This window comes from Manis pentadactyla, chromosome 2 (assembly GCF_030020395.1).
Source record: "Manis pentadactyla isolate mManPen7 chromosome 2, mManPen7.hap1, whole genome shotgun sequence".
NCBI classification, from domain to species: Eukaryota; Metazoa; Chordata; class Mammalia; order Pholidota; family Manidae; genus Manis; species Manis pentadactyla.
Window position 1 is genome coordinate 176,063,614 of NC_080020.1, and position 25,735 is coordinate 176,089,348.

A 25,735-nucleotide genomic window follows, 5' to 3' on the forward strand; every position below is an offset into this window, starting at 1 on the left:
GGTAGGGAGAAATAACCTTTTTTGTTCATTAGGCTGTCACAGTATTGGGTGGTGGCAAGACAGCAGCACGAAGTCACTACCAGGTGTAACGCTTTAGCTCAAATAAGTTCCCGTGATTGCTCTCCTCAGAACAGATGGCTCAAGGTAGGACTTTAACTGTCAAGAGGCCAGAAAGTTATAGCTGGAGTTGATGGAGAGTGCATGTATAAAGGAATTGTCTGGTGTTCTCACACCAATATGCACACCAGCTTGTCCACTCAAGGGACTGGCAATAAAATAGAATAATGTCAATAGTGTCCTTTTTGATGCTCAAGGAAACAAAATGGGTAAACCCTCTCCATTTGAAGCTTTATCTCCACACAGTTGGCACTTGCTGCCTTCTACATGCCTGCTAGCAGACAATACCAAATGAACTTAGAGCAAACAAAATTTTCCTCTTGAAAAATAAAATTTTTAAATCATAGACATGACACATGCTTATTGTGAAAAATGCCAGCAATATGCTCATTCTCATTCTCAGGTCCACTGCTCAGGGACCCCAGTTAAGCATTTGGGGGTGTCCTCTTCTCTTCCCCTGTCCTTCCCTTGGAGCAGTGCCATGTCAGGAACTGAAAAGGAGATGGGGCCAAGTAGCTGGCTTCTGTGGCTAGGAAATGGGTTATATGTGGAACTGAGCAAATAAATACACTGAGGATATTAGGAGTGTCTTGCCAATGGGTTTCAGCCCCGGGCAAGTTTGCTATGGATTCAATGTGACCAAAGAAAATGACAGCAAAATGCTCTTGGGGTGAAAGGGTTATACCCAACTTTATTCTCACAGTGGCAGGTCAGTCACTAAAATTCCATTCACTCAGAGCAAGTCTGTATGCAGCAGACCGGTCTCTGCCTCTGGGCCCCTCCGTCTGCACAGCCGTCCTCCGGGCCTCTCTGCACAGTCGCCCCGCACAGTCTTCCTCTGGGCCTCTGTTCTCAGCGCTGCCACCACTCCAGCCTCTGCTCTGCTCTGCTCTCCTGCAGCCTTGCAGCCCTGCCACTGTATTATACCTAGAGCACTGGGCGGAGCTCTTTTTATAGAGTCAACAGCCATGTATTGCCCACAGGTGTGCAGTGAGCTAGTCAACCATGGCCCGGTGAGAATCCTGGCCACAGAAACTCTCATTTTACCACAAGGAGTCAAGTTTCTCACTGTTGGAGAAGGGAGTTCTAAGTATGGAAAGGGGTAACTTGAGAGGAATCTGAGGTGTTGGATTGGAATTGGAGGGGAACTCATGCTTCTTAAATCCATTATATACCCACAGCTATGCATATAGCTATATAAGTGTGTGCACGTGTGTCTGTACATATGTGTATTTCCTGTCTGCAAAAAGGGCTTAGAAGCAAAGACATTCCAAAAGGAATGAAGCATCCAGATCTTCGTTTCTAAATCCCATTTTCCACTAAAAGAGTTGACTGATTCCAGGGTTGGGGCAGAGAAAATTCAAGATGACACTGGAACATGTGCTTTTTTGGCACAAGTCAGAAAGCACTCAAAGGATGATGTGGGATCAGAACAAAAGGATAGAGGAGCCGACTTGAAAGGGCTCCCACATGCCAGATCTGGGATAATCTGAGCACCAAATAAATAATGATATGAATGAATTACATCTTATTGAATAAAATAGAAATCCGTGAACTCATTCTGAGATAAATACAAAATGAATAAATAAATGTAAAAGGGAAAGCTCTTCCCCTTACTAGGATGTCAACCATTTGGCTAGAAGAGTAGTGGTTAATTTAGGCAGGAGTCAGCAAGGAGGCTAAGGCTATCGCCTCACAAAATATTTGTCAATTAAAAGGAAAAATTTGTTAACTTATGGTAAAGGAACCTGGCAGACAACACCTTGACCCAGTGATCAAGGTTAACATCGCCAGCGGTGGGACAGGTCAACATCATGTTTCTCCTGATACGACAAAGTGAGAAAAGCTGAGCACCATTTCATGGAGCCTCTGCGGGGAAGGTGCAACCTGGGACTGGGCAAGAAGAAACACTGGACAGACCCAGGGTGAGGGACAACCTTCAGAATGAAAGACTTCTACTCTTTGAAATCATCAAAGTCATGGAGACAGGGCAAGACTGAAGAAATGCTTTAGAAAAAGAAAAATGGGGATATTTATAGAGAGGGTGATGCAGCAAATGTAAAAAAAAGTTAACAAGTAGAGATTCTAAGCAAAGGGGATAGAGGTCCTCTATGTTACTGCTCTTTTAAATTTTATTTGAAAATGAATTTTCAAAAAGTTTTGTGTGTATCCATCAAATTTTTCTGGTAAATGTATATATGTACATAAATATATTTGCATACATGGGTATATACATATATTCTGAAGCTGAGGCTCCAACCCAGATGGATCAAATCAGAATTTTGGTGATTGGTACCCATGTCTGTGGATTAAAACTAAAACTTCCTAGGTGATTTCAGTGTGCAGCCAAATTTGTGAACCAGCGCCTTCCGTAATTCAGTGTTCACCTGAATCACCTATATGGCGTGTGTTAAACTGATTCCTGGACGGACTTCCGGAGATAGGGACCCGGTTCGCGATACGCCCGGCGGACGCCCCCCACGCTCCTCACGCCCCTCACGCCCCCGCGGGCCCCGTGCGGCCCCAGGTGCGGGCGATGAAAGGCCCGGCGGCCGGCGGGCCTGCAGGCCGCCATGAACCCTGCGCCCGCCCTTCTGCGCGGCCCGGAGGCCGAGGTGCTGGAGGACGTGCTGCGGGAGCAGTTCGGGCCGCTGCCTCAGCTGGCCGCCATCTGCCGCCTCAAGCGGCTGCCCTCGGGCGGCTACTCTTCCACCGAGGACCTCCAGCTGGTGCTGGAGCGGCGGCGCGTGGCCAACGCCAAGGAGCGCGAGCGGGTAAGCTCCGGGCCCCGCGAGGGCCGCCCAGGCCACCCGGGCTTGGCGGCCCCCCGACCCTGCCCCGGGCAGGCTGACTTCTCCTTTCCCCGCGCCCATACCCGCTGCCCACCGCCAAACCCCGGGCAGGACCCAGTGCACCCACTCACCGCTCACCGGCGGCGCCCGAGGGCAACTTGGACCTCCTGAGGCCCTTCGAGCCCTACCTTGGGAAAGTGACGGTTGCCGTGTCACCCTGCACCCCCGTCCAGCTGCTTGCTCGCTGACGCTGGGATGGCCCTCTCCCTGCGAACCCTCGGGGACTTGTGCAGGGACCCGGTCTGAGGGTGGGAGTGGAGACGGAGAAGGCCCCAACTTCACAAATGTCTCCCCGTGGCAGGTGCTTTTAAAAAGCTTGGCGCCCGGGAGTTGCGCTTCAGTCTCCCAACAGAAACTGCTGGGTGTGTGCTTGGGGTGCAAAGGGCTCCCAACACCCGTTTTCCTTAACCTCTGCATCTCTGCCTGAAAGCGAGACTAGGGTGAGGGGACCCCTTGGAAGTTACTCTTTTCTTTTTTAAAGTAAGGAGACGCAATGCCCCGGGGAGCGCCCAGCCTCCCACTCCACTCCCTGTTAGGAGCAAGTGACTTTCGCGGACAGGCGGGGTACGCGGTAAATCGCAAACGCCCTGTGGGACGGAGTCGGAGCGGCATCTGCTGGTAGCTTTTAGTATTTCTAACTAGGCTCGGGCCCCGAACTTGTCGGATCTGGGCTCCGTTCTGCCCGTCGCAATCTTTGGGTTCGGTCGCAGCAGAGGCGGTCCCACAGAGGGAAGAATGGGGTTTGGAAGAGACAGGGGAGCCTCCTCAGGCCTGAGACCTGACGCCGTTCTGCCGGGCGCTGTGCCTCCACAGCCGGGGCCTTTTGGAAGTGTAGCCCCAGTAAATCAGTCAGGAGCTGTGTTTGGGAAAGGGTGTGAAGAGGAGGGTCCAAGAGCAGAAGACTTAAGGGAAACAAGTTGGGATAACCGCGGGGGTGGAGAGGCAGGGTTTTACCAGGCGCTAACCTGGTATTTATGAAAATAACCCGGAATCTGATGTCAAGGTGCGGTCTCAAACAAGATTCTGATCCAATTACTTGAATTTTAAGTAGGCCTTCTCACCAGAAAATAATTGCTTTCTGGGGAGAATTGGTCCTGGTTTTATCAACTATTTTAAAACTAACGACCTTTATGATAAAACTGATGTATCTGGAAAACATAGAAATGACTGGGAAACAAAACATCCATAATAGATATAACTACCATGAAGTATTATTCTTGAGTATATCCTCCCAGTCTTTTTTCTAGTTATGTGTGTCCCTTTATATACTTTTATAAAATTGTGATCTAGAGTAACTTTGTAATGTTTTTCACTTAATATTATCAAAAGCATTTGCTCATTCTGAAGCATTCTTTCAAAGAACAAGCTTTTGACTACATGGTCTGCCTATAAGTGGACCATAACTTATCCAGTCTCCTATTGTTGGGGATGTATGAGTTCTCCAGCTTTTTCCTGATACATAAATCTGTGTGTTTGTCTGATAATTGCTTTAGCATAAAATTTATGCTAGAAGTGGAATTACTGGGACATAAGACATATACACTCTCATGACTTGCTACAAGTTGCCCAATTGCTTTGAAGAAATTTTTATCCCTTCTTATAGGATATAGGAACCGTTCTGTTTGTCCATCCCCAGTGCTGGGTATGATTAACAAAACAAAATGATACCAGCTTGGTACATGAAAAATCGTTTCTAATTTCTGTTTTAATGTGTAGCTCTTTTATTGAAGTTCAGTATTTTTACCTATTGGTCATTGTATTCTGCTGTAATCGGCTATGTCCATTGTCCACTGTGATCTGGGATAGGAAGGGACTCTCAATCAATGTAAGTGAGTATATTGGCTTTATGATGTAGTGGGAGCCAGTTTTTTCAGGGCTTGTGTCCCCCGGGTTGGTAGTCATCAGAATTCCAGGTTTTCTGAGGGATTAGGCCCTAGAGAATTAAAAAAAAAAAATGATGAGCCTTTTTCCACTTTTCAAATTTCACCAACATACAGACTACTTGGACTCTACCACTTGACTCTCAGTTCATCTGGGAAAGAGGTTGAAGGCTTGATGGCACAAATGCTTGAGCAGACAAGTGTTTGTACATTTTATTAATTATCATCAGTGCCACTTATTGGGGGCTTTCCACGTGCCAGGTCAGGAAGAAGTGTTTTATGTCTCCTAATCGCTACAAAAGAGCCATGAGGAGGGTATTTTCCACTTTGCAGATAAACCAAGGCTTGGCAGTATGAAGTATCCTACTTACTATTGTAAAGCTAGTAAATGGTGGATCTGGGTTTTAAATCGTGGTATATCGACTTAGAGCTTTTGGTCACTACCCACTGCCTCGACATTACAGTGCAGTGGGTATGCTCTTGGAGGAAGAGGAGGGAGGTCAGCATGGACTCAGGTGCCCCTTGCAGCCCACCCACCCACAGTGCTCAGTTTGTGCCAGGAGCTGCACTGCCCGTGGAGCGGGGACTGTGGCCTGTGCCTACTTATGTTCGCCACCGGGACAAGAGAGCTGTGGAAACGGGCCCTCACAAACCCTTCTGTGGTTTGGGGGTTGTCTGTACAAATTAGCTTCTCTGTGTGTCACTGTGCTTTTTTGCTTTCCAGATAAAAAATCTCAACCGTGGTTTTGCCAAACTGAAGGCACTTGTGCCATTTCTCCCCCAAAGCAGGAAGCCTAGCAAAGTTGATATTCTGAAAGGTGCAACTGAGTACATACAAGTTCTCAGTGATGTTTTGGAAGGAGCCAAAGACTCTGAGGTAAAGGCTTAAAAGTTTAGAACAATGATACTCACTGTTTATTGAACCCCTTTTATGTGCCAGTTTGAATAGACCTTCCAGTTAGTTTATAACAATCCTCTGAGCTATTTATGAGACTTGTTTTACAGAGGAGAAAACCAAAATACAGGTAAAGGCCATGTAACTAAAAAATGTCAGGACTGGGGTTTGAATCCGGGTTTGTGAGAACTTTGGAGCCAAGGTCTCAGCCATCCATGCACTTGCCTCCTGTCACTGTCGAGAGCACCTAGCTCCTAATTTTTAATAAGACTGACAGCGGCACACGAGAGGAGGCTTCCTAAAGCCACTCTGTGGTGGTGGTTTCCCTTCAGCAGGGTGCACATTAGGGCACAGAAGGTCTTGCCCTGGGAGAGGCCCTCCCTGAGGGCCAACCCTACTGGAGAGCTCAGCAGGGTCTGGTGATGTCAGTCTCATGGGGTTTTGTGACCATTCAGTGGGAGGACACGAATTAAGCTGCTTTGCAAACAAGCCCCATGGTGTCACCACCGTTATCAGGATGCATTGCTCAGAGATGTCCATTAGCAGTGGAAGGTGTGAGCTGGTGTTATGGGTCATTGCATGGAGAGGCAGACCCTGGAGGCCTGAAAGCAGATGAGTCATCAGAGGAGGTAAGATGTGAAGACAGAAATGAGCCCTAAGTGACACTTGACAAAAAGGAAGAGCCATCAGAGAGGAGAAGGTAGAGAAGCAAGATGGGGTCCTAGGTCAGGCAGGGGAGAACTATGGGATGCTGAGGATGGGCAGCAGCAGTGTGAAAGGCTACTGAGAGGCCAGGGAAGAACACCTGGCCCAGCATTTGAGATGTGGAATAGGCGTGGGCTCGAAGTCAGCTCATAGGGTGTTGAGATGTAGTTCTGGAGTTCAAGTAGGGAGAAATGGCCAATTTCAAGTCCATTCAACCTGGAAGCCTGAGACTGGAAAGAAGGTTCAGAAGAATGGAAGAAAAGCTGTTAGGTCTGTAAAGGTCTTTTCTAAGTAACAATGTGATCATGTTCAGGGACCGAAGAGAAGGGCAGATACTAAAGACTAGAGAAAGCTGATCCTAGAAACTTAGGGAGAAATAGCTGGGTATGTCATGGTCCTTTTAGAGTTTTCCCCTTATCTGCTAGTCCTACTTAGGTGACTACTGGGAGGTCACCTTCTGCAATGGTGCGAGTGGGTTTTCCTGTCATCAGATTGGATGGCGGGGTAGGGGCCTGGTCAGAGTGTTTGCACACGTGTGGGTGGCTGTCTTAGTTTTTCTTTGCAGCTTAATTATGTAATAACAGGAGTGCTTTGTTTGGTGCTACATTCATTATAAAATAGAAGATCTGTTCCAGGCTATAACCTTTTTGATGCAGTTGCCAATGCATAACAATTGAGCAATGGTTTCCTTTCCATGATAATGTAAGCATTGCCCTTATCACTTAAATGAAACGTCATCTGTCAGAACTTTGAAATATATTGATTTAAATGTTCAAAGTCTGACTGTCATATAACACTGTTTGACCACTAAATATGGTTTCCAGAAACAAGATCCAGATCACCAGAACTATAGCAGCAATATTTCTGAACCACATATATCCTTGGCCAGAGAGCTATCGAGACACATCACCCAACATGCCAGCTGTGCTGTGGGCTTGAAGAATGAGGAAGAACGGCCCTGGGCAGATGGTAGCAGTGGTGAGTCAGCCTACACTTGTCGTCAGAGTGTGATGTCTGCAACTGGAGTTATCTCCCCAACCAGGAGTCTGGTAAAAGAGTTTCTTCTTTTCTGTAGATGTCAAAAACTCAGAATATCTTCCTTGAGGTGTGTGATATTTTCCATTGCTAACAGATGACTGAAACAACATCATTTTGTGAAAGCACCTAGGTGGGGAGATAGAGTTTGCCTGTTTGGAAAATCTATTATGTTCCCAAATTAATTGGTAAGCAGCTCCAGGGAAAGGCAGGCCTTACAGAATCACCTAAATACAGAGCTGAGCATATTTTTTTATTAATAACTAGACACCATAATTATATGATGTAAGTAAAATATTGATACTTTTAATAACAATTAGTGCATCAAAAGTTTTCCTGATTCTGAGGTCTCCAGAAAAAGACAGCAGCGTGTTATACATACCGAAGCATGGTGATACCATATATGCCTGCACACGTTTGTTGTTGTTTTTTTATTGAGTTGGCCTTGTAGGAGGCAGTATTTTCTAAATAATAGCAAAGGAGTTTATTTAACAGCTCTTATTACTTTTCCAAGCTGAGAAAGCTGCTGAAACTAGCAGCCTGTTTCTCCAAGTCTAGAAAGTGGACTTTTTTCCCCTTGCTGTGTCTCAGTGCTACATAAGTGAGACCCCTTTGCTGCATCCTGCAGCATGGCTGCTACTGAAGCAAGAAAGGCTTGTAGGAGTCTGGAACCAGGCACACAGTAACAAGCAAGCTGCTTACTGTGACGGAAGGGACAGTAGGGCCATGGAGTAACAAACGGTGGTTGGTGGGCAGCAGTTCAGAATAGCAGTTGAGTGCAGGACTCTAGAGACAGATTTTTAAGGTTCAAATCCTGGTTTTATCACTCGCTAGCTGTGTGACTTTGGGTGGGCTCTTGAATCTCTAATCCTTAGTTTCTGCGTCTATAGAATGAAAATGATAATTGTGCCTACCTTGTACATAAGGTAACTATGAGGTTCAAATGACATCGTTTTGGTCAAGTGTCTAGCACAGTCTCTAGCATGTCAGTGTTTCCTTGGGCATACATTGTTAAACCTGTTTGACTCACCATGAAGCGTGAGCAATCAGCAGTACACTACAGGCATTGCAGCTCTGTTCTTAAAAGGTGTTCTGGCTTTTCTTGCTTGGTTCTCACCCATGCACCACTCTGCTTTGAGGTCCGACAGGCTTCTTGCTGAGTGGCTAGCCTTGGCTCACATTTCTGACTTGATTGCTGTCTTCTAAGAATTCCACTTGTGCACATGCTCAATCTCGATTTCACATTCTGGCTACTTGAAATAGAAACCTTCCCTTGCCAGTCAACCATTAGGGGACAGAATTCCTGTTGCTATTATATAAGCGGACTGGGGGTGACTGAGAACAACAGAAAAAAATGAAGCTGAACCTTCACTTTGGCTATTTAAGTTAGTAATGCTTCCATAAATGTTAGTTTTAATATGTACTAGGTATTAAGGCAAGACTCTTACTTGCCTTTAGTAATCACTGATCCTTATCAGGTAGGTATCACCATGCCAGTCACCAGAAGGTGACTCCACCTTCTGGCCAATACTGTTAGGCCTGGGCTGGTAGAAGAGCAGGCTTACACTTTGCAAAAGCCACAGCAACGGTGTGTGTACGTCCTTGTTTCCCGGGATAGTTGATCCTGGAAATAGGCCATTTACAGTAAGTAGATTTAAAGTGGGCAGACCAATATTTTCTAGTAAGAAACAGAAAAGTTCTGACTGGAACTTTACTTTTAAAAAGGAAGAAGACACTAAATTTTAAGTCTTTTAACTAACCAAGGTTAAGTTGTTAATTGGAAGAGTGTGCTAATTCTTAGAATGAACAAAGAATGAATCATATATTTGAGATGTTTATCTCCTTGTAACTTCTTTTAGCATGTAACTCCCGGCAAGTGTGATTTTCCAGGCTTGAAGGTAAAGAGTGCCATTTTTGCCCAAGTATTCTAGATTTCCATCAGTTTTGTCAATGGTTTCTCATTGGTATTCAAACAATTCATTTTTAAAGTAAACAACATTTATTCTGAAACAATAATCAGCTTATAGAAAGGCTGCAAGTACAGTACAAAGAACTTTTTCTTCTGACCCATTTGAGAGTCAGTTGCCCACAAGATGCTCCATTGCCTCTAATTACTTTCGTGTGAATTCCTTCCAGTGGGACAATCTCCCGCACGACTGCGGTGCAGCCATCCAAACCAGGAAGTTCATGGCATCACTGCCACATATCCTCAGGCTCTGCTCAGGTTTCACCAACAGTCTTAATAATGCCCTTTCTAGCAAAGGGACCAGCTGAGAATCATGAGTTGCATTTAGTTGTCATGTCTCTTTAGTTTCCTTCCATCTGGTATAATTCCTTGGTCCTTGATGATAATTTCTTTAACGACCTTGACACATTTGAACATTACATGCTAGCTGTTTTGGAGAACATTTCTTGATTCAAGTCTGTCTGTTTCCTCCTGGTTGGATTCAGAATGCATCTTTGACAGGAATATCACAGAAGTGGTGCAGTTTCCTATGTGTTGCATCCTTGGAGATGGGACAGATTTTGATTCGTCCTATTGCTAAGGATATTCGCTTACTCAGTGTGGTGAACACCAGGCCTCTCTAATTTAGAGTTAGCCTTTTTCTTTGGTGTTTTGTGCAGAGATTTTTGAAACTATCTAGATATCTTACTACTCATTAAGCATTCTACATTTATTAACCTTTCTATTTTGAAATAATGATAGATTCACAAGAAGTTGTAAAGATAATGCAGAGAAGTCCCATGTACTCTTAACTTGCTTTCCCCCAAGGGCTGCAGCTTATGTAACTATAGTACAGTATTGACCAGAAAATCAGTATCAGTACTACATGTATATGGTTTCACGTCATTTTATCACATGTGTAAATCTGTGGAAAACCAACCACTGCAATCAGGATCCAGTGCTGTTTCATCACCAGAAAGCTCTCCTGTGTGCTACCCTTTCATAGTCACATCCATGTACCCCTGACAGCCACTAAGCTGTTCTCCATCTTTTTGATTTACCATCTTGAGAACAGCATATACTACATGGAATCCTTAGAGACTGGCTTCTGTCACTTAGCACAGAGCCCCTGAAATCATCCCAGCTATTCTATCAATGGTCCGTTCCTCTTACTGCTAAACATTAACCATGGGATGGATGTGCTACAGCTGAGCCATTTACTTATTATAGAACACTTTGTTTCTATATTCATTTTTTATAATATAGACACATGGTTTTCTGTTTAATTCAGTAGATTATTATGTTGTCATATAATATATATATATTTCATGATTTATTTTGTTACTCAAATTGTCCTGTTGGCCCCTTCAGGTGGGGCTTTGTGCTTGATATGTCTCCATCATTTTTTGATCACTTCCTTTCTAGTAAAAAGATATTCTGAGCTCAAGCATCTTGTACTCGCCCACCCCCAGGCCTGGAATGAGCCTTTCATCAAGGCGATCCTGTGTGTGACTGATCTTCCATCTTGTGCCATCTCTCCATGGCTCTTCGCCTCACCCTTTTTGGGCTTTAGTACCTGTATTAGCTTACAAGTGCTGCAATAACAACATACACAGACTGAGTGGCTTAAACCATAGAAACTTATTTCTCGTAGTTCTAGAGGCTGGCAGTCTAAGAGGCTGTCAGCAAGTCTGATTTATTCTGAGGCCTCTATCCTTGCTTTGCAGATGGCTTTTCCTCTGTGTGTGTGGCCCTGGTGTCTGTGTGTCCAGACTTCCTATTCTTGTAAGGACACCAGTCATATTAGTGCCCACTCTAATGGCCTCATTTTCACTTAATCACCCCTTTCTATTCCCTTTCTCCAAGCAGTCACTTTCTGAGGTGCTGGGGGTTAGGGCTTCAATCAATTAATTTTGGGGGGACACAATTCTGCCCCCCAGTACCTATGACAAGCTGCCTCTCCATAAGAACCCTCTCTCTGGCTCTGACATTCACCCTCACCCCCCACACAGGTGCTCCTCACCTGCTTGGGGTCCCCGTGTTGGGTGGCCTGCACACATGGATGCCTGTCATACTCGGCTTGGGCTTCTCTTCCCAGTGCTGTGCTGCCCATCTGCCCGGACACCCTCCTCATGCCCTCCTTACCCTGTTTGGAGCTGACTTCCCATGCCAGGCTACCCTTCACCCTGACTGGGCTTGGGCTTTACTAATTTGCACAGGGCCTCCTTCCCCCCTGGTGTGATCTCTTTTGTCTTCTAGGTCTGTGCTGGGCTGCCAACGTGTTTGAATGCAGTCCTCGCCCTCAGCCTGCAACGCTGCACTCCAGGCTCCCCATTTCACTGTGCACTACGCCATTAGGACTGAATTGTTCAGGAAGGGGAAATCTTTTTTCTTTCAAGTGCCTACTGTGTGACTATCATTCTGGCTGATTTTCTTTTTGTTAATAGATTTAACTCTGAGATCCTTATTTGCATATGGCTTGAGCAGTTATTTAGTATCACTTTTAATAATTTTATAGAAGCTTGCATCTTAGTCAGGAACCAGGATGGAGCAAGATAAAGGGACCAAAGACACAAAGCTCAGGCTGGCCTTTATTTGCCACATGATCTTCATAAGGGTTCGGCCCAGTTTACCTGAAAGGGTGACTACATAGGTTTTCAGGATCCTGGCCAGATACTCTAACTGGAGAGCTGGGGACAGCTGTTAACAGGCTTGTTGGACTGAAATGCCTATGTACAAAGGGGTTTAGGATTTGAGAGGCATATCCTGCGCCCCGCCTTCCCCCACCAGCTTCAGTATGTGGGAGTGGTTAGCCTTCTTCCTGCTTGGAGAGGATCTGAGGCTTGCTGGCAGAGACTTCATTTTGGGGGATTTTGGGATGGGGTCAGAACAGGCTGTGCAAGATCAACAACATTCCTGAATGGCAAAATCCCAAATGAGGTTCATAAGAATCTGCTGATGTCAGGGATGGAGATTAACTGCTCAGGCCAGAGCAGGTTCACTTGGGGACTGACTCAGCAAGTATGTGTGTGGATGGAGAAGGCCCTGAGCCATGTGAACCTCTGGCTTTGTGGGGACAGGGATTCGTGTCAAGGTCCAGGTAAGGCTTGTTTAGAAATAGACTTTCAAAGTGTAGGGTTTTTCTATTTGGGGCTTGGGTGTTGCTGGGTGACAAGATGCTCACTAACCTACCATTGTTTATTCCTTCTATTTGTCACCCATGCTATGGCATTTGACATCGTGGAAGGATTTGAATTTTGTTCAGTTGCCTGTGATCCTCTAGAGTCTGTCTCCAGGGACAAAGATCACCCTCAGTGTTGGAGTGAGATGCCACTTGTGCTGGGGTCAGAGGGGTTCTGGAAAGGGATATATGGATGAACATGAGTGTCTGTTGTGGAGCCTGGATATGCCAGCCTCATACACTTCTGAATTTTGGCCTGTCTTGGGAGTGTTCCTTGGAGAGTTTCTGAGAGAAAGAGGAGTTTGTGGGTAGTAGGTTTCCACTATGCCCCCTGCAGGTTGTGGTGATCTGTGCATTTAATTAATCACTGGAGACATTACTTCTAATCACATTTTAAAGCTCTGGACTGAGATGGTCCAGCTAGTGGGGATGAATTACCACCCTTGGAACTCCCTGAAGCATCTGTTGTCTTGCCTTCCATCTCATGCGACCCCAAGTAGTGGCCAAATGTGACTGCAGAACTCGCGCCGCAGTGGCGTGGCGGGTCTAGGCTTTCCTCTGGGAAGCACATTTGTCTGTTCACTGGTGGCTTCGGGGGCGTGTGCTGATGAGTTTAGCCAGCTAAGTGTTTGGAAAACTTGAACTTCCCTGTTGATGGGTCAGTGCTCTCTAGTTTGTCATTTCCCACCACCCCTTGTTATATCACCAGTTTAGGCATTTAACTTTGCAGCCCTGAACCAAGGGCACTGGTGCTGGAGGGAAGACTCTGCAGTGGTTGCATCTGGCTTGGGAAGTTACGGCATCTTTCTAAGCTTTGGGGCTTTAGGGTTTGGTGCTCTGAGGCCATGAATGCTGGTGGTTCCCTGGGGACCTTTGGCAGGTGAGATCTGGGGCATGTGGGACAGGATCCATCTGACCTTGGACTGACGCCACCCCTGGTGGAGGGTTCTCCAGGCTGCAGCTACTCAGGAGGAGATCCAAGCAGCACCCAAGGATGGCCCAATCTGATCAAGATAAGAAAATGTTAGTGGGAGGATAAACTTCTATTTCTTTCTGAAAATGAAAGGGAGATATCTTTTGTTGGGACGCTAATTTTTCTGTGAAGACAAAAGATTGACTCCATCAAGGAAGTGGGTTTAACGTATGTGTGAGAGTGTGTCAGTGTGTGCCTGCCCATGGAGTTTGGTGCATTTGACAAGGTCTCTACCTGGTTTGTGCCCTTAACAGTCAGTGAGCTGAGCATAATCTGAGAAAGCCAATAGTTCCTTCTCTCTTTCTCTGACATACAGTGGGTCTGGTGGTTAGATGAATTGAAGTAAGTCCTCATCTGTTCTAGTGGATTTCTTGAGGGAATACTTATGAGTTTTATAAAAGGCTATTCTCACTGTCCCACATGGATAGAGGAAAATGGCACACATCGGATGGAAGGTTCTTTCTAAGGGAGAGGCAGAACTTCTGTGCTGCCGACCTCCCTTGGGACAGATGGCTCTCTGGGTTAGCAGAAAACTGCCAGATGCTAGGGCCACATAAGCTAGCCCCTGAGGAGGTCAGTGTGTCTTCCTACCTTCCATCCTCTCCCTTTATTTTAATCCCTGGGTTTTCTAAAACATCAGGGATAAAATGGACTTTAAAGACACAATGTTAAAAGTAGATCTTCTACTGGGAGGGTAAGGGATTGTAAGTACAACTCGATTGCTTTTAGGAATTCTCTTTGGATCACTCACCTCCTTTTAGAAGACATTTACCTCTGGGAATGTGTCCTTCTAGCAACTCAGCGTGGAGGATGGGCCTGGGGCACTTGCCTCATCCAGGTGCTCTGAGGTGAGAGAAACCGAGGGGAAGAGTCCTTCCTCTTGCATTATGTGATTTCAGGCAGGTCCCCAAGGAAAGTGACAGACCACATGGAGCTTGGTAGGCAAAGCTCTGGTCCTTTTGAAGGAGCTTCATTTGCTGGAAGATCATGTGTGTGGATCTCGCTCTAGACATGGGACAGTGAGGCTGTGGCCAGCACACTAGGTTCTGATCTCTGGATTCTGGTTGGACTTTCATGCACTGAAGCAAGACTGACAATTATGAGCACAATTTAGATGGGAAGATATATAACTTTCCACACTGTACTTGTTGATAACCCAATGAGACCCTTATGATTCAGATGGTGGGAAAAGTCTTAATCTTGCCCTATTAAGGTCTTTCTTTGAGTAAATACTGAACCGTTTCAGTGTTCAGAATCCCTATGGGGGCTCTATGCTTCTTAAGTGCTCTCCCCATTCCTCATCCTCCTCCAGGTGCAGTGAGAGGTGTATGCACTGTTGAGGCTGAAACAGGAGCTCTTCTGTGTGTTGTCCCACCTCTGACCCCAGCTAGTCCTCTGGCCTCCAGTCTTGGGCATTGTTGAGCTGACATCTGCTGTGGATGTCCATGGCCCCACTATGGCTTCTCCTCTCTAGGTCAGGCTTGATAGGCCTTCTAATTCCAAACCCAGGCTGCTGCTTGTCTCCCTGGACTATGTGGCTGCCCTTGGGCTCATATACCTGATGATGTCCCCCAGCCACGTAAGCACCAAACTTCCACGAGAGACTATGTCCCGAGAAGTGGATGCAAATCCTTGCTTTCTTGAGATATTACTTTATCTTGGGTTCTATTCCTTACGTAACTCTTTCTTATCCCTCGGTTGGGCCCAGGGTGGCATGGTACAGGGGCCCTTCCCAGGGGTCAGGCAGCTTTTATACACTAGTTCCACCCCTTCTGAGTAACTCTTCCCTGCTGTGTCAACCTTCTTCTCCATTTTTGGTTGTAGGAAGTCTTTCACACAATGTGTCTTGCCTCCTCCCTGCCCTCTGACCATGTGATGTGCGGCCATCTGAGCCCTGGCCCACCAGAACCCACATGTTTGTTATTTTCCCTTTCATCTAAGTCTGCTTCTTTCAAGTGAGTGGCTTGCTTTGTTCAGCTGGGAAATGAGATCTAAAGCTGAGTGAGGACTTGTTGTCCATATCTATCTGCCCCTGTTCCCCACACCCCCACCAAGCCTTGGCTCAGTGGGTGGAGGGAAATGCACTGGATAATGTGTCAAGCTGTCCATCTCCACAACCCATAACAGGAGCATGCCCACCTTGTTAGAGGGGCTGAGCAGCACACTGGGTTTCTGTTCCTCAGATACCTTCTTCTTGGACCTTCAATTCCTTGACTTAGAGGAGGCAAGGCCAAAGGGCATTTTTTTAAATTTTGGTATCATTAATCTACAATTACAGAAAGAACATTATGTTTACTAGGTTCCCCCCTTCACCAAGTCCCCCCCACATACCCGTTCATAGTCACTGTCCATCTGCGTAGTAAGATGCTGTAAAATCACTACTTGTCTTCTCTGTGTTGCACAGCCCTCCCCCTGCCCCCCCCACACTATACATGCTAATGGTAAGGCCCCCTTTCTTTTCTTCCCGCCCTTATCCCTCCCTTCCCACCCATCGTCCCCAGTCCCTTTCCCTTTGGTAACTGTTAGTCCATTCTTGGGTTCTGTGATTCTGCTGCTGTTCTGTTCCTTCAGTTTTCCTTTGTTCTTATACTCCACATATGAGTGAAATCATCTGGTACTTGTCCTTCTCCGCTTGGCTTATTTCACTGAGCATAATACCCTCTAGCTCCATCCATATTGTTGTGAATGGTAGGATCTGTTTTTTTCTTATGGCTGCATAATATTCCATTGGAAAAATGTACCACATCTTCTTTATCCATTCATCTACTGATGGACCTTTAGGTTGCTTCCATATCTTGGCTATTGTAAATAGTGCAGCGATAAACATAGGGGTGCATCTGTCTTTTTCAAACTGGAGTGCTACATTCTTAGGGTAAATTCCTAGAAGTGGAATTCCTGGGTCAAATGGTATTTCTATTTTGAGCATTCTGAGGAACCTCCATACTGCTTTCCACAATGGTTGAACTAGTTTACATTCCCACCAGCAGTGTAGGAGGGTTCCCTTTTCTCCACAACCTCACCAACATTTGTTGTTGTTTGTCTTTTCGATGATGGCGATCCTTGCTGGTGTGAGGTGATATCTCATTGTGGTTTTAATTTGCATTTCTCTGATAATTAGCAATGTGGAGCATCTTTTCATGTGCCTGTTGGCCATCTGGATTTCTTCTTTAGAGAACTGTCTATTCAGCTCCTCTGCCCATTTTTTAATTGGATTATTTGCTTTTTGTTTGTTGAGGCGTGTGAGCTCTTTATATATTTTGGATGTCAGTCCTTTATCGGATCTGTCATTTATGAATATGTTCTCCCATACTGTAGGATACCTTTTTGTTCTATTGATGGTGCCCTTTGCTGTACAGAAGCTTTTCAGCTTGATATAGTCCCACTTGTTCATTTTTGCCTTTGTTTCCCTTGCCCGGGGAGATATGTTCATGAAGAAGTCACTCATGTTTATGTCCATGAGATTTTTGCCTATGTTTTTTTCTAAGAGTTTTATGGTTTCATGACTTATATTCAGGTCTTTGATCCATTTGGAGTTTATTTTTGTGTATGGGGTTAGACAGTGATTCAATGGGCATTTTTAAATGAATTGTGAGAATGAGATATTGATAAACTTCAGCAAGTTTTCATATTCTGATACTAAGGCAATAATCTAAAATAGACTATGGGCTGATAGGATTAAATTATCCTTAAATCCTTCAGGTAAACACAGCAATACATGAGTTTTTCTCTCAGGTGTAAAACATTTTGGATATGTAAAAGGTTAAAAAATTCTTAAATAAAACTTCTAAAGTTAATTTGAATTCAAAGAAAACTTGATCACATGTATAGTAGATAGACTTGACCAAGATCAGGAAAACATAGTTATTGATACTTATTTTGTGCCAGGTACTATTCCTAGTGGTTTATACATATTAACCTATTTCATTTTCATAACCACCCTGTGATGTACAAACAATTATGTCCATTTTATGTATCAGGAAACTAAGGATCAGAAGTTAAGTAACTTGTCCAATATCGAGTGTGTCAATGAAAGGTGGAGTTGGGCATATGGGTAGTAGCTACCTTTCATCTAACAAATTCACCCTTGAGAGTAAATGAGAGTGGACTAGTATATAGAGAAATGTGTTTTTTAAGCTAAATTAAAGCATTTGATTGCAGTATTTTATTGCCCACAATGATTATACACCTGGGTTCTAATATCTGAACTGCCTGACCATGATTTGAGTGACTTTGTTTTGTAGTTATGGATTTGTTTTTTCTTCAAGTTGAGATTTCAGAAAAATGAGAAGACCCCAAATGATCTTCACCATCTTTGTAAAACCACTAATGTAAATATGCTAACATCCTTTTAAAATGTTTCCTGTACAACTGAATCATGAATTATCATAGGGTAGATAGCATTGTGTGTCCTGTTTGTCCTTTTTCTAACATGTTCTGAGGTCAGTATGTAGTATTTATAATAAAATTTTAACGGTTCATTAAATGGGGCAATTTTCTAATTGTTGGACATTTAAGTTGGGAGTTTTTTGTTCTCATAAACATGGCAAATAACCAGATGTGTTTAGCTCTTTCTGCAGTATTTATTTATTTATTTATTTTATTAAGGTATTACTGATAAACACTCTTCCTTCTCCCTTTTGTTCCCCGCTAGTCCCTTCTTGGAGTCTGTGAGTCGGCTGCTGTTGTGTTCCCTCAGTTTTGCTTCGTTGTTATACTCCACAGATGAGTGAAATCATTTGATACTTGTCTTTCTCCACCTGGCTTATTTCACTGAGCATAATACCCTCTAGCTCCATCCATGTTGTTGCAAATTGTAGAATTTGTTTCTTTCTTATGGCTGAGTTTCTGCATTTTTTTTTAGGATAGATTCTCAGAAGTAGAACTCCTGAGCCACAGGTGGGTATAATCTATGACTTGATGTGCGGTGCCAATTTGTACTACATTCAGCTATGTAAGAGTGCTGATTTCATCATATCCTTGGAAACCAACAATGGGATCCATTAATATGACACTTTTTTTTGCCCATTAGAATTTTATCTTTAAATTTAAATATGTTGATTACTAATGAAATTAATTTTTTTTTTTTTACATATTTCTTTCACGAACTGTTCCTATTCTTTAGACATTTACAAAGGACTCTCTTCTCTGTTTTAGGTGCCAAGTATGAAAAGTGACAAGGCTGGCCCAGGGCTACTTTGTAGAGCCAATAAATGCAGTTCTTGAAAATGTTGGAGTCTCATTTTTTAGCAACATTGTGTGATAATTCACAGTTTATCAGTTACCCTTTAAATGACCTTGCCTGTCACAAATTTACTCAATTCTACTTTCTCCTTAATTTCATGCTTTGAAGAAGCAGGCTTCAGGGCCTTCAGCCTTCACTCTTATCTCTCAATCCCAAAGAGGTTTCCATCCTCCTCTCAAGACTACACCTAATATATTTCATTCCATCTGTTTTCATCACTTGAAGAAGTGCCTGTTACCCTTCCTGAGGAAATTAGCACCTAATAGGAATACAGATTGAAGCTAAAAGAGCACAGTGGTAAGCATTGGCCATGGGGCGTGAGGATTTTCAAGGCTATCCAAGTGCCCTGCTAAGGCCATCCGGCACCTTTGCCAGCTAGACACCCAAGCACTTGGAGCACAGAGGCAGTCTCCATCTTTCTAACAATTGCTCACAAAGACACAGCACTTAATATATTTTGGGTCTGTTCCCCATACTATGTCAACTTGTTCTCATACCAGTCCTATGAGACAGGCATGATAAACCCTGCTTGACAGATGTGGAACCCAAGGCACGGAGCATGTATTGTCTACTTAGGCTGCCAAAACACAAACTGCAGACTGGGTGGCTTAAAGAACAAACTTATTTCTTGAAGTTCTGGAGGCTGGGAAGTGCAAGACCAAGGACTGAAGGTTTGATTTCTGGTGAGATTGCTTTATGTGGCTTGCAGAAAGCTGCCTTCTCTCTCTGTGGCTTCGCATGATGGAGATAGAGAGCCTGTGTGTGAGTGAGCAAACTCTGGTCTCTCTTTATTGTCTTACTAAGGACACTGGCAGATTAAGGCCCCACACTTATGACCTCATTTAACCTTGATACTTTCTACCTGTCTCTTAGTAAATAGTTATACAGGGTGGTAAGGCTTCAATGTAGAATTTTGGGGGGACAATTCAGGCCATAGCATTCTGCCCAAATCCACCAAATTCATGTCCTTACACAAAATTCAGTCCATTCCAAGTCTTGTTCCAGTATCATTTCTAAAATCTGAAATCCAAAGTCTCATTAAATATCATCTAAATACATTTGGGTGACACTCAAGATATTCATCCTAAGGCAAAATTCCTCTCTATAAACTGTGATCCTGTGAAATCAGAAGTTATGCACTTCCAAAATAGAGTGGTGAATAGGCATAGGATAGACATTCCCATTCCAAAGGGAGAAACTGGAAGAGGGAAGGAGGTGATGGGTCCAAAGTGAGCCCCAAACCTAGCTAGGCAAATTCCGCTTTATCTTGAGGCTTCAAAATAATCATCTGGCTCAGTGTCCAATGTTGCAGGCCCACTGGAATGGCCACATCATGCCCCACAGCACTCTGCAGTGGCCCTGCCCTCTGAAACCAGCAGGAAACTTACTTCCCTCTGGGCCTGTGGCTGGAGGAGTGGCACCCCGATCTTGGAATCACCTTTAGAGGTCATTCTTCCCTTTTCTGGAGAATAGAGCACGTTTGCACCTAAATAGCTCTCTGGGCTAGTCCTGTAGAATCTGAGAAGTTTGACGACCTACCTTTATTCTGTCCTGCTTTCTTGGTCCCCCTTAGTTCAAACAGGCAGTGGTTTTGATGGCGTAATCCTACCTATTCCTGGCCTCTGCTGAGATGGCTGACTAAATCCGTGAGGTGCACCCCTGGGCTCTTTATCAACATGGTTGCTCACCTAGGGCCTCTGTGCCCTCTTCAGAACGAATTTAGTTCTTACAATATAGATAGGCTAAGAATTTCCCAAATCTCCTAGTTCTGCTTCCTTTTAGTTTAACAATTCTTCCTTTAATTCCTCTCTCTCCTCTTGGAACTTATTATAAGCAGTAAAGAGGATTCTAGTTGCATTTTCAATATTTTGCTTAGAAATCTCCTCTGCTAAATATCTAATTTCATCACTTGCAATTTCTACCTTCTACAAAACACTAGAACATAATTTTGCCAAGTTCTTTGTTACTTTACAACAAGGATTCTCTTACCTCTGCACCAGCTGGGTGTGGTGCCTCACTGCCCTGTGTGGTTCTCTCCTCATGTGGCTAAGCTTGCCGTTGCTGCATGTCTCATTTTAATCAACAATGACAAGACTGTAAACCCTTTCACTGGGTGTCCCTTTTTGTCTACATGAGAACCCTGGGTGGTAGGAGACTCTTACTTTTTTCTCTAGGGCTGCCATAACAAAGTACCACCGACTAGGTGGCTTGAACAACAGAAATTCCTCTGAGATCAAGAAATCAAGGCGTCAGCAGAATTGGTTTCCTCTGACGCCTCTCTCCTTGCCTGGTGATGGCTGTTTTCTCACTGTGTCTTCACAGGCTCTTCCCTCTATGCGGGTCTCTATCCACATTTCCTCCTCTTGTAAGGACACCCATCCTATTTAGAGGGCCCACACACATGACCTAATTTTTCAATCTTATAATGGTCTCACTTTGCCTCATTATCTCTTTGTACACCCTCTTGGAGTACTGGGGGTTAGAACTCCAACATAGGAAATTGCATGGGTGGGGAGTACATAATTCAGCCAGTAACAGAGGGCAGGGGCTGCTACCCTCACTTTACAGCTGGTAAGTGAGACCCTGGGGTCAGAGTCTTTCCTGAGGCTACATAGTCCCTGGGACCAATACTGCAGCCCCAGGCCTTAAACTCCAAGGTCAGTTCTCTGCACAGCTAGCTGTAGCCACAAGGTTGGCCAAACTTCCTTACGTCCTTCCTGGGACAGTGGTGTCTTCAGGAGGTCTAGACTTAGAGTTTATCATTGGCCTGGCTTTGAGAGCACTGTCTTTGACCCCATCTCCTGTCTTAAATTTGATTCCATTGAAATTAGGTCATGATTTCCGGTTTATTGGGAAGCAAGCCCAGGAAACACCAATGGGGGAGTGGGAAAGTGATATAGGGAAGAGAAGCCAGGATTCTGAGCAGGTTGGGGCCCCTGGGCATCTGGGGCCCAGTCCTGCTGTGGCACTAGGGAAGTTATGTAATCAGAGGTTAGGACTCCAACATAGGAATTTGGGGGCGGTGGGAGGGGTGGACATATTTCAGCCAGAAACAGAGGGCAAGTGCTGGTACCCTGGAGTCCTAGCATCAGAGATGTCCTCCATACATTTAGGGATGAGGGAGCTGGGCTGTTTATCTACTAACTCCTAATGGCCATTGGTTGGGAGCTGATTCCCTGGCTTGTGGATTCCTCTAGCACCACTGGCATGCCCTGGGGAAGACTTGTTAAGTATGTCCAAGCCTGGAGAGTGCTAAGGCACTGCATGAGTTATCTATTGCTGTGTAACAAATTACTGCACTTGCCAACTTAATACACTTATTTCAGTAGCTGTGGATCAGATTGTGCCTGGGCATGGATTAGCTGGGTCCTCTGCTTCAAGGTCTCTCTCAAAGAAGAAAGCACAGTGTGGCTTTAGGCTGGTGTCTCAGCTGAAGGCTAGGCTGGGGAAAAATTTGCTTCCTGGCTTACATGGTAGAAGGCAGAATTCATTTTCTCTAGGGCTTTCGGACTGATGTCCTCAGTTTCTAGCTGCCCTTTGGCCAGATGTTGCCATCAGTTTCTTGTCAGGTATGTCTCCCCCAAATGACTGTTTGCTTAATCAAAGCATCTAAGCCATGAAGTCAACTAGTCATGCCTGCCAATTGTCTTAGAGTTGTGTTGGCCATTTTCTCTTTTTCTACATTAGTAGTAGCTTACATAGAGTGGCATTTAGTTTAGTGTGCAGAAGAATCACTAGAGATGCTTGTTTAAAATATGGAGTCCTGGGTCCAATTCCAGAGATTCTGATTCTGCAGCAGCACTGTGATGGGGCCTGGTGATATTTTTAGGGGACTGCCCAAGACCTGGGGTGCCCTAGAACCAGAAGGAACAGGGGCCATGATCAGGTTGGAGGCAGTGACCAGGGGGTTTTTCTGGAAGCTGTACTTGCTCTGAAATCACATTTTAAAAAACCGAATGAGTGTTGATTTAGGGGAGTGTTATGTGTTCTTTCATATATGACAACAATAATAGTATTATACACAACAGTAATAGTAGTGTAACTCCTTTTGGGTTCCCAGACCCGATTCCAATGTGTGTGGGAGGGGGTCTTCCCACACAACACAAAGCAATTCTCCAAGCCGATTGAACCTCCAGCCCTGGCCCTTGGTGGGGTCCAAAGGTCTCTCGTTAACATGACGAGACACCCATTTCACCTTTAAGATGGATGGAGACCAAATACACCTGGGAAATATTTATTTGGTCCTCTGAATGACCAAATATGTATTTCTTATGACTCATTATATTGCAGTTTTGGGGAGCTGGTGGAGATTATGGGGGTCTAAAGTCCCAAGCTACCACTTGACATCTTTACTCTCTGAGGACCACGTATTGAGACACACTCTCAGAAAGTAGAAGTGGAAGATGCCTTAGGTACACTGTCATTATACAGAACAAGCCAGTAAAGCCCAGGAAGGTTAAGTGACTTGGTCAAGGTAGCACAGCTCATTAATGGCGGGTCTGAGACTGTAACCAAGTATTGTGGTTCTCTGTTGAGTTCACAGCTCACTACACGCATATTCTCTCTAGGAGACTGGGGGAGGCAGAGGGGTGAAAGGAGGAGAACTGGAGGGAGCTGGGGCCACACAGCCCAGAGGGTAGGGCAACAACAAAAATTTCACTCTAATTAAAAATGGAGTTAGAATTAGGGATAATCTTCGCTCGGAATTCAAATGGTCAATCAATTGCTATTAAAATCACTAACAGAGTTAATCTTCTAAAGTACGATGTCCTTCCCAAACCATATCCCAAGTGTGAGACTTTTTGCTTTTTGAATCCCAGGAAGGTTACATCTTCTAACGGAGCTCATCTTTCAGCTTTTCTTCCTAGTCACAAAATTTTCATCTTAGCTCTTGGCTTTTCCGGGCAGTTGCGGGGCCGGGGTGGCCGTGCGCCGAGGGCCTTGCGCGGGACTGCGGCAGCGCGGGCGGGCGGGGGCACTGCAGCTCCCGGCCCAGGGGCTGACGGCCGCGCCCGCTGGAGGGGGCGCTGTGGGCCCCGCCGGCGTCCTTTTGTCAGCGCGCGCGGCCAGGAGAGCTCGCATTTCCTCCCAGCCTCGTGCGGGAAATGGATTTAATTCTGACGGCCGGGCTGTGAGGCACGCGCGGCAACGAATGCCTTTTGTCAAGGAGTAGCCGCCCCTGTTGTCCGTAATTACCACTGACGCGGAGGAGCTGCACTGCTGGCGGATTTGCAGGCAGCTCTGACAAGTGCTGGGCTGCAGGATGGGTAGAAAACACTGCTCTGCAGATTAGCTGGGTGCATTTATTAAACAGATCCCCCAAAGAGAAAACAGCAAAACAAACAAAACAACCACCCACACTGGAAGACCAGAGATGGATAAGATGCTGAGGAGGTAAGCCCGGCTGGGGAGTGGGCACCGTGGGCTTGCCTTGGTTTTGTTTATTTTAAAGGAACATGAGACACCCCCCACCCCCCACCCGCTACAGCCCCTTCCTCTGTGCAGCAGCGGGTTGGTTGCTCGGTGAGCGTCTGTCGGCGGGAGCGTCTGCGATGCAGCCCTTCCTCGCGGCTGTGTTTTTTGCCTAAAGATTTCGTTGACCATGTGACATTGGAGGTTCTTTGGAAAGCGGGGCTCCCAAGCGCTGGCCTTTGCGTGGCCACGGTCTGACCTCCTCGCCGTGAGCTTAACGCCCGGCAGGTGGGGCTTTCTTCTCGGTCCGGGCGGGCCGCCCCTCCCTTCCCTTCCCTTCCCTTCCCGCTCGGCCGCCGCCCTCCGGGGACCCGCGCGGGGCGCGCTCCCCCGGGCCTCGCCGCTGCTGGTAGCGCCGCGCTCTCTCGCAGCTGCGGGGCTGGCAGGTGTGGTGTCGGCAGCCGCCAGGCTTTGGAGCAGGGGCGCTGGCACGTGAAAGGGCCAGGGTGGGTTTGGATTTGTCTGCGCCTCCACCACTTTAGAGGGGAAAAAAGGCCACTGTCCCCGAGGAGGTCTTGCCAGCCTGCTCATCTCTTAGCTTCCGTCTAACCTTCCCGATCTGCTGCCGGCCCCCCTCGCCTCCTGCACCCGGGGAGGAGCCCCACCTCAGTCCGGTAGGCAGGGGTTAGCTTCAGCTTGTTTTGAAATCGCGACCGCAGGCTACCTGGTGTTGGGGGAAGGGTGGGAGGGGCAGACTGCTTTAGGATGCTCATCAGGCGCTCGGGTCTAGCCTATTGTCTTGCCTTTTCTCCCCCTTCCTTTTCTTCTGTAATCTCCACCCCCTGCCAAAGAGAGAGAGAGGAAGAGGAGAGAGAGAAAGGAGGAAAGAAAGAGGAGAGTGACAAAAACAAAAGCCCCGGCCCACACCCTACCAATCTTTAAAAAATTGTCATTTATCTATGACACACGATTATTTCCCATCTGTTTCTCTACACCCACTCTTCCCTCCTCTAGCAGTCTGTTGTCTAAGATTGAATTGCAAAAGAGCCTTGTAAATAATAGAAATCAAATCTCAGTTTCCTAAATGGACATTTTGTGCTTTCTGACGAAGCCCAAAAGGTGGGTTGGTCTGACGTCCTGGCGGTTGCAAACGGTTGGAAAGGGTGGACTCAGCTCTCACATCTAGTGTGTGGGTCTAGTTGAGGTAACAGATGTTTAACTTGTGTAATGAGGGGTGTCCTCATTAATGTGATGTGAACATTAGGTTTCATTTTAAGGGAAAAATAGTTGGTCAACATTTGAAGTGAAAGTGCTTTAAATAAATAAGACCAGAGAAGATAGCTGAAGTTTCAGACTTGCAAGTCACTCCTCCCACTAGCATATGAATAATATATGTTAGAGATTTTTAAAAAGGGGTTTAGGCTGTTTAAAATTTAATCTAATTTAATACTTTTACTTTTACTTTGTAATGTTCTACCTACATTCTGTAAACTGATGA

At 45.5% G+C, this 25,735-nt stretch overlaps 2 protein-coding genes across 4 annotated transcripts in view; both read left to right on the forward strand.

Annotated features, from left to right (window-relative positions):
* Positions 1-573: 573 nt before the first annotated feature.
* FIGLA (folliculogenesis specific bHLH transcription factor) lies at positions 574-18,808 on the forward strand. Of its 2 annotated transcripts, XM_036908311.2 has the most exons (5): positions 574-2,891; positions 5,574-5,726; positions 7,274-7,427; positions 18,445-18,479; positions 18,738-18,798. In XM_036908311.2, the coding sequence occupies exons 1-4, from the start codon at positions 2,691-2,693 to the stop codon at positions 18,447-18,449; spliced, it is 513 nt and encodes a 170-aa protein (XP_036764206.1). In that variant the 5' UTR covers positions 574-2,690; the 3' UTR covers positions 18,450-18,479; positions 18,738-18,798. The 2 variants fall into 2 exon arrangements, with proteins under 2 accessions (XP_036764206.1, XP_036764205.1); XM_036908310.2 differs by lacking the exon at positions 18,445-18,479 and having other exon boundaries at positions 18,738-18,808.
* Positions 2,766-25,735, forward strand: part of ADD2 (adducin 2) — a 112,141-nt gene continuing 89,171 nt past the window's right edge. The window contains exon 1 of one of the 2 annotated variants that reach the window (XM_036908309.2): positions 2,766-2,891. The gene's annotated coding sequence lies outside the window, so the exon portion shown is untranslated. Of the gene's footprint in view, positions 2,892-23,864; positions 24,220-25,735 lie in introns of those variants that run through there. The other variant, XM_036908307.2, reaches the window with a different exon arrangement.

Bases quoted from the DNA above. Each gene is read 5' to 3' on its own strand.
- FIGLA (XM_036908310.2), top strand. From the start codon at position 2,691: ATGAACCCTGCGCCCGCCCTTCTGCGCGGCCCGGAGGCCGAGGTGCTG. The intron at 5,727-7,273 runs GTAAAGGCTTAA...TATGGTTTCCAG, and splicing joins AAGGAGCCAAAGACTCTGAG to AAACAAGATCCAGATCACCA. The intron at 7,428-18,737 runs GTGAGTCAGCCT...TCTCTGTTTTAG, and splicing joins CTGGGCAGATGGTAGCAGTG to GTGCCAAGTATGAAAAGTGA.